Genomic DNA, 15672 nt, shown 5'->3' with positions numbered 1-15672 from the left:
TCCTGAGCTGTCCCTCTCGTCCACCTCTCTGCTCGTTGGGTTTCTTGGACTGGCTCTGGAGATTATTACACGGATGAGTAACGGGACGTCAAAAAAACGTCACATCAAGTTCAGGCGCTCGTCCACTCGTAAACATGTGGAGTGACAGTGGCGGTGAGGTATGAAGTCAGGCCACGACGCACGCCGCGAGGCCAAAACAGCCAACACTCCGTGGAATCGCCTTTCTTTTCTGACCCGTGCACTGGGCTTTAATGTTTGCTCTGGTCGTCACCTACCCTAATCCTGTGTGTCTGGGGCCGCAGCTCCGGGCCCCCAGATGAATCATGGAACCACGTCTGTTTGGGCCACAGATGAAGGCGACGACTTTGACCTCATCCTGGAATCGAAATTTTAAAAAAAAGAAAGAAAAAAAAAAAGTCAACCACACATTCCTCCTTCAAATGCACACACTTACCCTGAGCACGCACACACACACACAAAGTAACAGTAACATGTGTAACTCAATATGATAGAACACACACACACACACACCACGCCTCAGCCTGCAGGAGCTGCTATAGGCTGGTGACTACATTTCATATTTCATGCCGTCCTGTAACACATGCATGATTCATACCAAGTCTCCGGGAGCTTTTCATGCGCTTTGGCACACTCCAGCGCACCACTTGGATGTGTCACCGAGAAGGAATGTCGACGGCGAGTGACACGCATACATAGGTGTGCGCAGCCCCTATACATATAAATGAACCACCTATAGGCTGCCTACAAGTTGGCACCAAAGAACTACCTCTAGCAGCCCGCGGGTGTCGTCTCTCCCACGCCCGGAACCGAGCAGCCAATGCAGGGCGGAGCGTAGGCGCACGGCGACCCTACAGCCCGCGACCTTAACCGTGACCCTCGGTCCCACCCTGACCCCGGCGCCTCGACCGGGAAATGAAAGCACATGGCAGGCGCGCAGGTCACTTCCTCAAGCGGCACTCGCGCAGAGCTCAGCGGCCGGGCAGTCTGTGCATGAACCCGCCGGTACAGTAACAGTGTGCAAGGCCGGCGCGGCGGCCGGGTTGACGTGAGGACAGCACAGAAAGACGCCTCCGCCGGGCTCCGCTACGGCGTGTACATGCGGCACATTGACACACTCACCAATGCTCGACTTGTGGTACAACACAGCCTCCTGCACCGTCAACATTAAAGCCGCCGTGGACGAGGAACAGCCGGATTAAACACGTGAAGAAAAAAAAAAAAAAAAAAAAGGCAGGACAAATACAAGCTGATAGAGTCCAGCTGATAACCGTCTCTCCTGGTGGAAGCCCCCCCCCCGCCCGCCCTTCCTTCTCTTCTCAGTCCGCTGTCAGGTGCGAGGAGACGGGAGCGCCGTGTCTGCCGGGGACTGCCAAAGCCATGGCCACGGGTCTCTGCAGAGGGAACGTTTATTTGCTTTCTGTGCTCGGTCCTCCTCCTCCTCCTCCTCCCCCCCACCCTGCCTGTACAGTACGGGTGAATGCGGGTCAGGAGAAGCGGAGCAGCCGCCAGGAATGATTCATCAGCAGGCTCCACAGCGGCCTCCACTGGCCGGAGACGGGTACTGCCGCACGCGCGCGGGGGGGTGGCGGGTGGCGGTTGCATAATCCCCGAGAGCGTGGAGAATTAAAGGGGACGCTCACCCGTTTTTTTTTTGTTTTGTTTTGGTTTGGTTTTTTTTTCCCCACCAGCAACAAGCGTGTTAGGCCTCGTCAGTGGTGGGAAAGTGTTCAAAGTATATTACGGTTAACTTGATGATTTTCATCCGATGCTTCACTTCACTGCATTTCAAAGAGAACTCCAGTTGAACGCTCCTGCTGTTACAAGTGACAGGCATGCGTTGGTTTTAGGAACCAAAATCGATGCGGTAGCTGCCATCATATGTGGCACAGAATTAAAATCTACGTTCGAGGTGCAGGGTTTATTTAATAAGTCATTTTACAACGTAGGCCTGCAGAAGGAATTGTAGTTCCTACAAGGAAAGAAACCCACTTTAATGGTGTGTTAATGATGATGATGATGATGATGATGATGATGATGATGATGATGAGTTCAGGAGTCTCGCAGTCTGTGGAAAGAAGCATCTCTGTAGTCTGGTGGTATGGCACTGGGCGCTTGCGTATCTTTTGCCAGAAAAAAAACCTTCTCTGTTCTTTCTTTCTTTCTTTCTTTCTTTCTTTCTTTCTTTCTTTCTTTCTTTCTTTCTTTCTTTCTTTCTTTTTTTTACCAGGATGGGGACGTATGAGGACCATGATGTTCATTCCCAGGATCCCAAAACTGCATCACATTTTTCCCTTCAGCTCCAGCAGTGTAGACAGGGTTGTGTGTCTCTTGTCATGTTGACAGGGTCTCTCCCTCACCTGCTCCTTCCCTCTGTGTGTGTGTGTGTGTGTGTCAGATCAACTCGTCACCCACCAGTGCCGCTAATTTGTGTGTTTTCTCACTAATTTCCTGACTCCGTTCTCTGCATTTGGAAGTCTAATATCCAGTTCCACAGTGTGGAACCTCAAAATGCTGCATGCCTTACATGATAATGCTGTGATTAGATTCAATCAACATAGTACTTGAAACATTTTTAGCACAATATTGACAATGTGACAGTGATGCACCTCCGAACCTGCCTGACTCTACAGCAGTATAGTGAGCATTAGCTCATTATTAAGCTGCCACACCCATAACTTTGTGTCTCTGTTATGCTTTCTGGGTACCAGACTAAAAAAGTAGAGCCAACTGAAGACTGACCATTAGATTTATATTGACCAAGTTGCCTCAAACAGGACTCCAAATGCCAACATTGCTTCTAGACTTGTAAATAAGCTCATTACAAGTGTAATATCAACTAAATATAGGTGATGATACAGGTAATGATCTGTCAGTGTTCAGTAAAATTAAAATCAGCTTTTGCTATATTAAATGAAGCCGATAATGCATTTGTATCCTATTTAAGTAAAACTTCAGGCGACATGTGACGCCCACTTTTTACTTGAATAAGCCCACCAGATTTCAACACTTTTACCTAAGCTGTAGGCAACTAACTGCCGCTGCCCGGGGCTTCATCTTCGCTGCCCAGAGTCCCAGCTCCATTGTCGTCATGCCTAGCCGACACCTGCCGGGTTCTCTAGATTTCCTCCAGATAAGACCTCACAGTTGTTTACAGTGGGGCCGATGATGGTGGTGTCGACCGCATACTTCTCAACGTTTTGACATAATACACCGTGAGTGTGCTATGTAAACATCTTAGAAATGACCCTGAGAGGGTGAAGTGTCAGGCTAGTTTTTCATCATAGCCATGTTGATGAAGGTGCAACTTTCTTTCCTGTTTTTCCGCCACGATATGACATGTGGCCGTTGCTTTCCAGGGATCCACATTCCCCTTTCAGACAGCCCTGTTTCTCCCTGTGAAAGCCTACTAGTGCTTTGCATTGTTGGTCCATAACGGTGTGGTTCCGAGTGGGCAGTTGAGTCTTGAGATCGTACAGATACAGATCTGCTGTAGATCTTTACTTTGAAGCTCTTTCATTTTATTGATGTAAAGACAAGGGTTGTCTGAGCGGTTGTGTTTATGTCCAGGTTATGCTGGTATCCCAGGCCCAGTTTGGACGTTATATCTCAGCTGGCTCTGGTTTTGGAGACTCATTAAGATGATTCCAACTAAAGTCTCAGTAGGGCCTCGAGCCCTCTAGATGTGTATCTGCTACCCACTGTGTCACCATGTTTATGCCATCGCATTAAGTGTCCACTTTGCTGGCTCTCCCTGGCTTGTACACGGAATTTCAGGGGGGGAAAGTGTGTCATGTTTTCATCCAAACAGCACATTTATCTGATAGATATGTATTGTTGCAACTTTGCAGGTAAAGTGAAAATAAATAAATAAATAGATAGTATATCAAAAGTTTATGCCTGTTTATTCAGTGCATTCAACTACTCAACAGTACAGAGTGATTAAGAATTAAATCCACTTTGGCACGCGTCGACATTATAATGCTGTTACATGTTAATGCATCAGTAATAATTATCATGCTAATTTTAAAACACAGTTTCGAATGCAGGACTTTTACTTCTACTTAAATAAAGGATCTGAATATTTCTTAGATCGCTGAGACGTGTGTTGTTTCACTTTCATGTTACTCAGTGTGTTTAAATGTGTTTAACATCAGTTATCTCCAGCAAGGAGGTAATTCATGTTTTATATCCATTTGTCTGTTGGCTGGTTGGCTGGCTGGTCAGCAGGAACACACACAAGCTATTGTGGATTTTAATGTAACCTGGTTGGAGCATCGGTGTTGGCCCGAAACAGAGCCTGTTAACTTTGAGTGCAGATCTGTAGAAAGGAACAGATCCAGGTCGTTTTTCTCACTTTCTCTAACAATGCGAGTAAGCTTCTTTTTTTTTTTCCTTTTCTTTTCACTTAACTCTGAGGGAATTTTGTTGTGCTTAAATCTGGCCTTTAGTTTGTGTTGGCGTCCATTTCTAAACTCCTGTCAGACGAGCAGAGAGAGGCGTCAAGACAAGGCACTCGAAAACGTGCATGAAGGCTCATCTTACAGTACTGTGAAAAATCCAACGGGCATGGGCAGAATTTTAGTTTAAAACATGACCAAAAATGAGGCCATGAGGTTATATAACTAGCAAAAAGCAGCAGTTGCTGGTAACTGTGGTGACATGTGGCCCACTATGTTTGTGGAGCTACCTTTAACTGTTGACCTCGTTGTATAAGTTACCTTTAAACAACTCAAACAAATCACCCACAGGCTTTGTAGAGGCAACCAAGAGAGAGATGCAGTCACAGTACAATCTGCTCACATATGGCAGACAAAACAGTAATGAATACACATACATTTCTATAAATTGCATAAAGCTGTTTGTGGTTTAACCTATGCCTACACACTATTATTCTTATTATGTTCTTTTATATGGAAAACATGAATATGCAAATTTGCCACGAACAATTGCTGGCACGCAAAAGTCGTGGAATAAAAGGTAAGTAGCACAAAATGAACTGCAGAGCCTGAGTTAATGTACGTAGTTTTCTAAATACCCAGTCATTCCTCAGAAAATGAAATGAGACCAGACACGCAGCTGGAAGTTTCTTTTTCTTGTGCATCAGTGCTTTTTATTGCAATAATACATCTGCATGTTGATATATATGTACACACACACACACAAACGCACTACACACACTCACGCATCGTCAATGGTCAGAACAGAACGTTGAGAAGAACTTTGGACGAGAAGCACTGAACACATGACATGAGAAAAAAAAAATCGCACACAAATTAACAACCAACTGTCTAAACCCTGGAGTCAAACAAGAACCGAAACACACGCACGATCACATTCAAAAGCACGTTCTGTCACCACACACGCGCACTCACACACACCCACACATGCAGCATCCCCACACATGCACACGAGCGGACGCGGGCTCGAGTTGAGAAAGTACTAAAGGTCTTTTGAGTCGATGTTAAAAGTGCAGTATATATGTGTATATATATATATATATATATATATATATATATATATATATATATATATATATATATATATATATATATATATATATATATATTTTTTTTTTTTTTTTTAACACTGATGATGCCGTAGCTACACCTAGCTAGACTGAACTGTACTGTACGCTACACAGACAGACAGGCCAACGATCCAACATTTACACTCACTATTACAGTAACCTGGTAACATCTCCAGAGCAATAGGGAAGAAGAATCATACTGATATAGTACGAAATAGACTGAGCATTTAAATTATTCTGGCAATATACTGTATTTTTGTCTATATATACTATTTACAGGACATGGAACATGTTACATACAGTATATTTAGAGGGTTAACATTTACACATGGAGCTGCTGCTGTTTTTACAGCCACTACATATTCACTAAAAGCCTCCCACAGATTCACGTCTTAAATACTCAAAGGGTTCTGGGATTTTGCGTCGGTTTCCGGATGTACTCTTTTTATTCCCCCTCCCCCAACGGCTTGTGTTTGTGAGGATATACACATCACACTAACGATAACTACAGCAGGACAAGAGATATGCAACACATACAACGAACACTATAGCGAAAAAAACATACATGGCTTCTTCTTCTTTTTTTTTTTGTTCTTTTTTTTACGCACGATGCACAAAGCAGCACTTTTTACAATCATCTATTGCAATTCTTTATTCTTTACAGATAACAGAGTTGTAACAGTACGACTTCCAGTAGATTGCCGCGATATGTATACGCAAGGGGAGGTTGTCGATGAGTAGGAGGACGCCGACGGGGTTATATCGCCGATGGAAACATGCTGAGATAAAGAGGACCTGTGTGTGCCTCGCTTTGACCAGGTGTGTATTCGGACTGACAGATGAATGGATCGCTGGGTGGGCGGATGAAGGGATGATCCCTTCTTTTTCTCCCTGTCGTCTCCGTTTTGTGTCACGGGTGGCTTGCTGATGGTGAGATGGTCGATCTACTCGTAGAAGCTGCGATCACTAGGGGAGAAAAAAAAAAAAAAGAAACAGCAGAGAAGTTTTAGTTTATTGTGGGTTAGGTTGCTTTACTTCCCCCCCTGGATAGAATTCCTATTTAAGATGGCGTCCTTTTTTTTATTTTTTATTTTTTTTATGCAAGCCTCAATAAACTCCAGTGTACTCACACAACACCAGCACAACGCTGGGCGGTGTCTTGAGTAAAACAATAAGTGACGGGCAGCATTTAACAGGCTATAAAACAAGAAGAGAGCCACAACATAAAACAATTACTCACTGACCTCCCAACACTCCTGCAACTTTGCTTGTGTGTGTGGAGGGTTAACTAGATTAGATACTCAGGGTTAGGGCTGCACCAGCTATTTTTTAAATTCAGTACCAGTCTTTTGTGTTAAGTCCTTAACGATTTCACTCACAGAACTTAGGAAATGTCTTATGTGTACGATTGTACATATGGATTGCACACATAGGAAAGGCTTCCATGTTTTGTTCAGGTCATTATGGTCATGGGATAACAAGATTGGTTGGGTAAAATGGTTAAAGATAACCTGAAATTACAAAATAACACTATTGGAGTGTTATTGGTATGAGCAGGTACTGGCCAGTTATGTTCTTAACCACAAAAGGTGGTGCTGCACTTTTTTCAGGTGTAACATAAAAAAAGATCCAACAAAATCGAAATCCAACCCGATGACAGCCATTAACAATGACTATATAAAAATGACAAATCATCTTGCTGATTTGCTTATGTGGGTCAGATAAAGTATGAAATTAGTTCCATAACCAGTTAACAATCTTTATAGTGTCTTTTAAATATCAATTTCATAACATATAATGACAAACTGTTCAGAACATCAATGTGTGTTAACTTTTAGGGCACTTCCCGTATCGATACATTCTTAGATGGATATATTTAAGTTTGCAAATTGTATCTATGTTGACGTGCACGCTATTCACATGTTGGAAGCTCTTACTCACTGATATAATATCACACAGTGTCAGGCAGAATTCAGTAATGTGTTAATATGTTGCTAGCTATATGTCTGTAGCCTCATCCAGTTAACAGCAAACTGTTATGCTGACAGAAAGATGCTGTCAATGCAGTATAAATCAAGATAGTATTTCTACTACACACTTTCCATGGTGAAATATATGTATTTCAGACTGTGCATCTTATTTGAATGCATATGAAATATCCAGATATTTCCAAGCAAATGCTATTTAATAATTAGTCTGTTACTGACATGGTATATTGTATTGTATATTGTGTATTTGTGATCAAGTGTAAGGTCACGTGATGACCACGTTTTGTTTTTCACTCTCAAATATAAATTAGTCACGTACTAGCAAGCTAATGCTGGTGTAAGTACATTTTGTTAGCTATGCAACGGCTATGCTCCTGTGTGCTTTGGTGCAACCCCCATTTTAATTTAGTGATGTATTTGTAACTCTCTTAAGTAAACACTTCATTAGCATTAACGCTAAGTTTAAATTTACATGACAGCAAGCCACTCCTGAAATCTATACCTTACTCCAGCTTATACTGAATAAAAAAAAAACAAAAGTTTAACTGTACATAGAAAAACTCAGGTTCACCGTAGTGATATGACTCATAAAACTGCTTGCAACAGTAAAACAAAGATGAAGGGGAAGTTAAAAACAAAAAAAAATGAAACAAAAAAAACCAGTGGATACATTACACACGTTATGAATGACGATGTCAAGGTGTAGCTATGCAAGATCCACATGTTGTACGAGGTTCCCGTGAAGTGACGTGGTGTAAAAACACAGATACGTGCAGACAGAAGAGCACAGAGCAAGCCAGTATATTTAACATCATACCACACTTTTGCTCTTAAAGATTACAAGATGAATTCGTAAGAAATAAAAGGGTTTTTTGAAATGTTTTTTTCTATTAATGCAACCTTTTGCAGTCTGATTGAGGAGCAGGAGCTTGTTGTGGCTAATGTTAGCTAAAGTTTGCTGAATTTGCCGACTTGCTGACGTCTCTTTGAGCTTTTAGCTTGCAAGTCACACAGTCTCGCTTTAAACACTGAAGATGAGTGACACTGTGTAGAATAAAACATTTGTACCCTCGGTGTAAATGCTTTCCATGAACACTGAAACATTAAAAACGGTTATTTAAAGCTTCTATTTCTACAAAATCCTACAGTTTCAGGAAAAAAAAAACCCAAAAACAAATGTGTAAATGCTAATCTGCTAGCTAACTATGAAGCGACAGGTTTTGTACCTCTAACCTTCAGGCACACATCTCATTGCTTTGCTGTTGACCTTACCCGTGCGAAGCGAGAGTGACCGACAGCTTAAATTCGGATTTGATCGCCTTCATTCAACCTGGTGATTGCAAAATAAAGCCGTTATGGTCAAAAAGTTGGTGTGAAGAGATCTCTGATTGTTATTAGCTACTTGCAGTGTGAAAATCTGGTCGTAAAAAAAAAAAAATGAACATGTGTGATTATGTGACATTACTGTGAAAAGGCGGTGACGTTTATGGAAATTACAACATACTGACACATCATGGTCTGAAGAAAATAAAGAGGGAAGGAGGGAGACACAAAAATAGCCATAAAATGAGAAGAAAATAAGAGGGTTTAGGCAAATGGTGGCTCTTGACAAGCAATGAAATTGAACATGATTGGTGTGGAGTGGTTGTACTCACGCCCCCTCGTCTCTGAGCAGAGACAGGAACTTGGTCACTCTGTAATCCTGGTCCATCTAGAGACGGAAAAAGAAAGCAAAGGAAGAGGGAGAGTGAGCGAAGAATAGTGGGAATAATCGACAAATACGGGCCTAAAGCCACAGCAGAAACAGCCTCTCTCTGCATTGTGGAGGTCCACCAAAGCACATGAAGTAACTAAACTTCCGCAGATAGCGAACCTGTATGCCTCCATCAGAAGGAGACGCTTTTTTGTTATTCTGCATGTTCTACAAGTCAAGTAAAAGTGACACAGTGGCTTCATGGGGTTTTATGCAGTGTTCTAACGATGAGTAAAAGTAAAAATACTGTGTTAAAATCTTACTACGCTGGAAGTGAAAGCGATCCATAAGAATGGACTGGAATCTTTCACTTACAACAGCTTTAAAGTGTCCGATAAGTGTCAAAAGAAATCTCCTGGCAGTAACTACACCGAGTAACAACACACACAACGCAAATCAAATATTCATACGTTATAGACGATATGTTACATGTCAGCTGAAATCCTCCTGGCCGATTATTGGACCTGATATTCAGCATTTTTTATGGTCGGAGTTAACCTTTTCGGATTGCCGATAAAATAACTCGATGCAGGATGCAATCCACAAAGCAACTAGGAGCTGAAGTAACGAAATAAATCTAGTAAAGATCTAGTAAAAATGTACTGGAGTAGCAGAAAACTGGAATACTCAAGTAAAGTAAGTATCAGTATTGCAGAATCGCATGACTCACACCCCAAATAAACCACCCCAATTTTTTCCCATTCATGATCATTGCCAGCCTTCCCCTCCACTGGATGCTTCAAACACGCAGGCTCACAAGACTTCATTCTTATTCTCTACAGGTCAGGAAATGTAGAAGCCACCGCATCTTATCTGTGCTGCATCTTATGCGCGTGCTCTGGCGACCCTCCCCGTACCTGCAGCGACATCTCGATGAGCACGAGCAGCTTCTTGATGCCGATCCAGACCCTCTTCCCTTTGAGCTGGTGTGCGATGTTAGCCCGCTCTTTATCTGTGAAGCTCCCCAGCAGCTGCGGAGAGGAAACAAAGGGAGATGGAGATTTTCATCGCCGCTTCCAAAACCCTCCAACCCCCCCTGAACAAAATGCAATAAAGAAAGAGCGCCACTGAAAAACATTCTTTGAACAATTTTTACACCACTTACATTCTTCCAGTTAATGAATAGAGCAAGTGTAGTTTTTTTTCAAAGCATACACGAAGGTTACGATGGACATTTCGAGGCTGTGCGTGTGCGTCAATGTGTGCTCTTGAGAAAAGGAAGTGGTGGTGTATAATCAATCTCATTCATCCCTGTGTCCTTGCATGACAGCACAGTTATAAGTGTGTCTGTGTGTGTGTGAGTACCTCTAAAGCGTCGACCAGCTGCTCCCCGGTGGAGATGTTGGGGATGTGGATGGTGGTGCTGAAGGCGTCCAGCATCTCCATCTCCTGCAGCACGTCCTTCCTGCTGGTGGTGCCGATGATGAGCAGCTTCCGACCCTGCAGGAAGGGAACACGCGGCTCGGTTCATCCTTTGTTAATTAAAAAAGGCAAACCATCGAGGACACCGGCTAAATCAGATTGTTTGCAGAGGCAGAAAAAGAACACAGACAGAAAACTCGGCCTATAAACTGGAGGGAAAAAACGTCAAGGGAAAAAGTGAACCTCCCTCGGTTCAATGAGGCCTGGGACGACACAAGATAAAGACATAAAGAGGGATTTGTTGACCATTGTAACGCGCCTGGTTGCAGATGCACTCTGACCTTTGGCGGGGCTTTCTTCAGCAGCACCAGCAGAGCCTGAAGCACCAGGTTGGAGAAGCGAGGTCCGATGGGGACGTAGTCCAGCAGGCGCTCGATGTCGTCCACCACCACACAGCTGAGCTGCGACTTATATGCGTCGTCAAAGACCTGAAACAGAGGGAGGATGGCGAGAGGGACGAATGGACAAAGGAGAGACAGACAGATGCAGGAAGGCATAAATGGATGGAAAAAGAGGGGGAGCAGCTTAACAGATTAGATCGCTCCATGAGCCGTTGTTTACATGCAAATGCTCTATTGTTTGCTGTCGTGCCATAAGGGCTGAAAACACTGCGGCGTGTACCTTTTTGATTGCCTGGCACTTGGAGATCTCCGAGCTTCCAATCATCTTGTCTGGAGAGCAGATCTTAATGAAGGGGAACTGCGAGTCCTCTGCAATCTTTGCTGCCAGGGCTGTCTTTCCACTGTGTGGCGGACCTGACGGCGGGTGTTGAGAGCAGAGGAGAGGGTGCAATTTACTGCCCGGCCGCGTGTACGATTTTCACAGGAATCATTCCAAACGCTTGCCTATGTGTTTATCCTAAAGGAAACAGTAAACTGCATGGCTGACATTATAGGAAGCTACATCTGGGTAGTTTTACAATTTGTTTTGCATGTGACGCCTTGGATCCTATCACATTTTACATGAGTCCATGCAAGAGATGTGGCAGTAACTAGAATACATTGTTTGTATCTGCAACTGCGAGTTGAAACAACTCTATGCAGATTTCTCTCTTTGAATTGGAATATTTTGAATTTGACAGTGATCTGTACTGATCTGACTGCTCTGCAGCGTGAACTGAACTGGAAATTGTATCAAATATTGGCTAAACCACGAGAAACACCAGCATTGATCCACTAACTTCTTTTTTGCTGAACAACATTCTGAGCTCAGTAAGTGCTTTCGTGTGTGCTTCTGATCCCTCACCCTCCAGCAACACAGCCACCAGCGGTGTGCGGTCGCTGTTCTTGGTCTGCTGTACCAGCAGCTCTCCATCGTCCAGCACGTGAGTGACTGGGTCACCCCATTTGATGATGCCGTTCATGATATAGCTGGCATAATCCTCCTGGTTTGTACCGAACGCCTGGATGAAAAAGAGAGAAAAAAACCAAGATGGGGTGTTGAGAGCTGTGTTTTTGCGTTGCCTTTTGATACTGTATTCTGCAGTCAGGGACATCTGAATACATACAGGTTTGATGTCATTGTTAAGGGATCCCATGAAGTCGTCTCTAGTGACCTGCAGCTTCTCAGCCCTCTCCATGTCCACTTCCACTGTAGATGTGGCCTGAAGAGAACGCACACATCCAACCACATCAAGATAATGTCAGGTTTAAGTCATCACAAGAAACACATAAAATACAATTTTTAAAAAACTGTTAGAGTGGGTATATTACAGTAGGTATAGATGACGACAGTAGCATCCCACCCCCACCCTCTGTGTGTTTGAAAGTGCCAGGTGACCTTGATGTGTCGGTTCATGGCGGTTGACTGAGCGGCCCTGACCAGCCCCTCCAGCTCAGCGCCGCTGTAGTTCTTAGTCTCGGCTGCCAGCTCCTTGATGTCGACATCGCTGGCCAGCAGGTTGAAGCTTCTCATCTTGGTGGTGTGGATGTTCAGGATCTGGACGCGGCCCTTCTCGTCAGGCAGACCTGGAGGTCAGACGGCGAGGCAGCGAAGCGAAGAAGGGGAAAAGACAGACACGGGTGTGGAAAGGCAGGAATGGAGGGAGAGACGGAGATAGAAAGATCAGAAGAGGTAAAAAGTAATATAATTAAACACAGAAATGCTGGAATTTTATTTTATTCATAAAACAGACTTATTTGGGTGTTTTATATGGCGACCAATTCCAATTTGCAATTGGCGACCATATGAATTTTTGCGAACCCATTATATGTACAAAAATGCATGAAACAATGCACAAGGCCTCTCACTCGCACAGTTCAGGAGGCTTCGTGAGAAACTACTTAACACAAAAGGTGACATTTCAGCACATTGAGGTCATGGTTATGGATGAGGGAGTCTGTCTTTAACCCTCCCAACGTCAAGTTGTTTCCAGAGAAACGAGAGGAAGCTGAACACTCACTGATCTCCATCTTGACCTCAAACCTGCCAGGCCTCATCAGGGCGTCGTCTATCAGGTCAGGCCTGTTGGTCATACCTGCAGAGGAGGAAACAACAGTGAGATAATGACTGAGAAGCCAGGGAGGGCAGAAGTGTGTGACGGATGCTGACTGCGTGACATTCATCTCGGAAGAAGAAACAGAACTTATATGGAGGCCTAATGCACACACTGCACATATTACATGTATTTCATTTAATAATGTTTGTATCATTTCATATTTAAACCTCAATATATTAATCACAATCGAGTCAAAAATATTGCACATTTTGGAGACAAAGGTGAAGAATCTGACCAAAATGAGCTCTTTAAAGTCAACAATGGACCTCATGCAAGAGTCATTCACTGTATACCATTTCATTACTAATTCTACTCTGGAGACGTGCTGCTGGCTTTTTAATTATTTGTTCTCTATAGGAGATAGTTTCAGTCCCACAGGATGGCGCAGAGCTGACAGCCTTATATAATAATTCCAGTAAAGTGGGTTGTGCTAATGATCCAATCCCACAAGTGCAACACCTGTTCACGAGCAGATGGCGCTCATCAAGCTGAAGTGAGCAGTTAATGAGAGGTTGCCGCGTCCGACTTGGAAAACTCATAGGACAAACGTCAGGGTGAGAAGCAGGGGAGATGTAAGATAAGGAGGCGGGAATAATAATTAGCTAATTAAAAAAACTTTTCCCCAGTACAGAGGAAAGTAAAAGTGCTGGTGCCTGTCTGATAAAGGTATTACTGGCCAAGATGTCTAACCTGTTCAAAAAGTGTGACAGGGAATTTAATGTGCATTACAATTATCGATATTCGTAGATTACTTGTGTTATCTGGTCTCAAGTCAAGTCTTTTATATCGAAGTCCAAGCGGTGTGTTCGAACAGCTTCTACCTGCTGAGATGTGAGACACACCTCAGAGAGGGCAGCAGACGGGCTGGTACAGTGATGCCGCGACAAACTGACACTTCTTTTTTAACAAAGACAGAGGAAACTTCATGTTCTTAGAGCTGCCCACTTGTGATCCCAGGTCTGTACTGCCAGTAACAGCCTCTAATGCTGCTTATTTTTGATGGCGTCCCATTATTGGCTGTGTTGATGACGGTGGCGGTGCTCTACAACAGCATCTCGCTCGTTGTGGAACATAAACTATCTCTCCACACAGAAAATATGCACGGAAAATAAATACCACTGGTAGTTAACAGCCTGGAGCCCATTTCAAAAAAAGCCATTTGCAAGCGTTTCACAACTGACTGTCACTCTCGGCTCACAGACAACAGCTGCAGGGCTCGTGCGCGCTCGTGCGTGGGTTGAGAGTGTGCACTTTGACTTGATCAGTGAGATGTGTGTGAAACGTGCCCCTACTCTCGAATCACTATGACGCATCGCAAAGCTGGTGAGGAATGCGGAATGGGGCGAGTCGGCCTCCTGTGACGCTACTGACCGATGACCAGGATGTTGTTCAGTTGCTCCACGCCGTCAATCTTGGACAGAAGCTGGTTGACCACCGTGTCATGCACGCCTGTGCTGCTGGCGCCCGTGCCTCTCTGCTTGCAGATGGCGTCCAACTCGTCGAAGATGATGATATGGAGCCCGCTGTTGGCTCCCAACTGGGGACGGACAGGTGGAGTTTAAAAACCGATCAGTTCGGTTTGGTTATTTCAACGAACCCGCAGAAACACGCGCTCACCCTCTTCTGCTCCTCCTCTGCGTCGGCGAACAGCTTGCGGATGTTGGCCTCAGACTCTCCTACGTACTTGTTGAGGATCTCCGGGCCGTTGACGACCTTTGGCTCGCGGGCGTTGAGCATCTTGCCGATCTGCCTGGCCATCAGAGTCTTACCACAGCCAGGAGGCCCGAACAGCAAGATACCCTTCACGTGCTTGCAGCCTGGAATGCAGAAAAAGGCGCGATGAAAGGGAGGGATAAAGAACAAGAGACAGAATGAAATGGAAGGAAAAAGTGAGATGGGGGAAATGAAAAGTGTGAGAAGAATGAGAGAGGAGAGAGAGAGGAGGAAGTCAGGAAATAGAAGGGACAGGGCAGAAGAGGAGGGAGAGACATTGGCAAGGCTGGTTATAAAAATTAATGTGCTTAAAGCCAGAGGGAGCAGAAAGCAGGTTAATAAAATGAGTCATAAAACCAATGAATAAATTGTATGTTATTGTGTGTGTGTGTGTGTGTGTGTGTGTGTGTGTTTTTCATTACATGAGAAAAAAAAGAAAGCTGCGTCTGACCCTGTTTCCTGCATTATATTGCATTTTGCTACCACAGGGAGTACACACTATAAAACTGTATTAGCAAGGTCGGGTTATCCAAACCAAATGTTTGATCCGTGATGTCAAATACAATTTTTTTTTACAATAAGAACATGCCCTTGTTGGTTAAAATATAAACATGTGTGTCTTATGAAGAGACAGACATTTCAAATCTCATGCTTCCAGAGGCAAACAAAGACATAAGGACAACCCAAAAAAAAAAAACCCTGTGCAAAAAAAATGTGAGAAGTGACAGAGAAGAGTGAGGACGGGACGGGC

General features: G+C 44.0%; 2 protein-coding genes across 9 annotated transcripts in view; both read right to left on the bottom strand.

Annotated features, from left to right (window-relative positions):
• LOC119013385 (thyroid hormone receptor alpha) overlaps window positions 1-1448 on the bottom strand; it is a 97187-nt gene extending 95739 nt beyond the window's left edge. For 3 of the 5 annotated variants that reach the window (XM_037087855.1, XM_037087861.1, XM_037087858.1), the window contains exons 1-2: window positions 1141-1448; window positions 276-376 (exon numbers count right to left, since the gene is read on the bottom strand). The gene's annotated coding sequence lies outside the window, so the exon portion shown is untranslated. The other 2 variants (XM_037087856.1, XM_037087857.1) reach the window with 2 other exon arrangements.
• A 4694-nt stretch (window positions 1449-6142) lies between these two features.
• LOC119013384 (vesicle-fusing ATPase) overlaps window positions 6143-15672 on the bottom strand; it is a 37621-nt gene continuing 28091 nt past the window's right edge. For 2 of the 4 annotated variants that reach the window (XM_037087851.1, XM_037087853.1), the window contains exons 9-21: window positions 14826-15025; window positions 14580-14745; window positions 13113-13187; window positions 12491-12678; window positions 12219-12314; window positions 11957-12113; window positions 11333-11466; window positions 10993-11139; window positions 10595-10729; window positions 10147-10260; window positions 9192-9247; window positions 8809-8866; window positions 6143-6514 (exon numbers count right to left, since the gene is read on the bottom strand). In XM_037087851.1, coding sequence (XP_036943746.1) covers window positions 8836-8866; window positions 9192-9247; window positions 10147-10260; window positions 10595-10729; window positions 10993-11139; window positions 11333-11466; window positions 11957-12113; window positions 12219-12314; window positions 12491-12678; window positions 13113-13187; window positions 14580-14745; window positions 14826-15025 — 1499 coding nt within the window. In that variant the 3' untranslated portion in view covers window positions 6143-6514; window positions 8809-8835. Of the gene's footprint in view, window positions 6515-8808; window positions 8867-9187; window positions 9248-10146; window positions 10261-10594; window positions 10730-10992; window positions 11140-11332; window positions 11467-11956; window positions 12114-12218; window positions 12315-12490; window positions 12679-13112; window positions 13188-14579; window positions 14746-14825; window positions 15026-15672 lie in introns of those variants that run through there. The other 2 variants (XM_037087852.1, XM_037087854.1) reach the window with 2 other exon arrangements.

This window comes from Acanthopagrus latus, chromosome 23 (assembly GCF_904848185.1).
Source record: "Acanthopagrus latus isolate v.2019 chromosome 23, fAcaLat1.1, whole genome shotgun sequence".
In the NCBI taxonomy this organism is placed as follows: domain Eukaryota; kingdom Metazoa; phylum Chordata; class Actinopteri; order Spariformes; family Sparidae; genus Acanthopagrus; species Acanthopagrus latus.
Note: the sequence above shows the minus strand (reverse complement) of the source record. Positions and strands in the feature narration are given on the sequence as shown.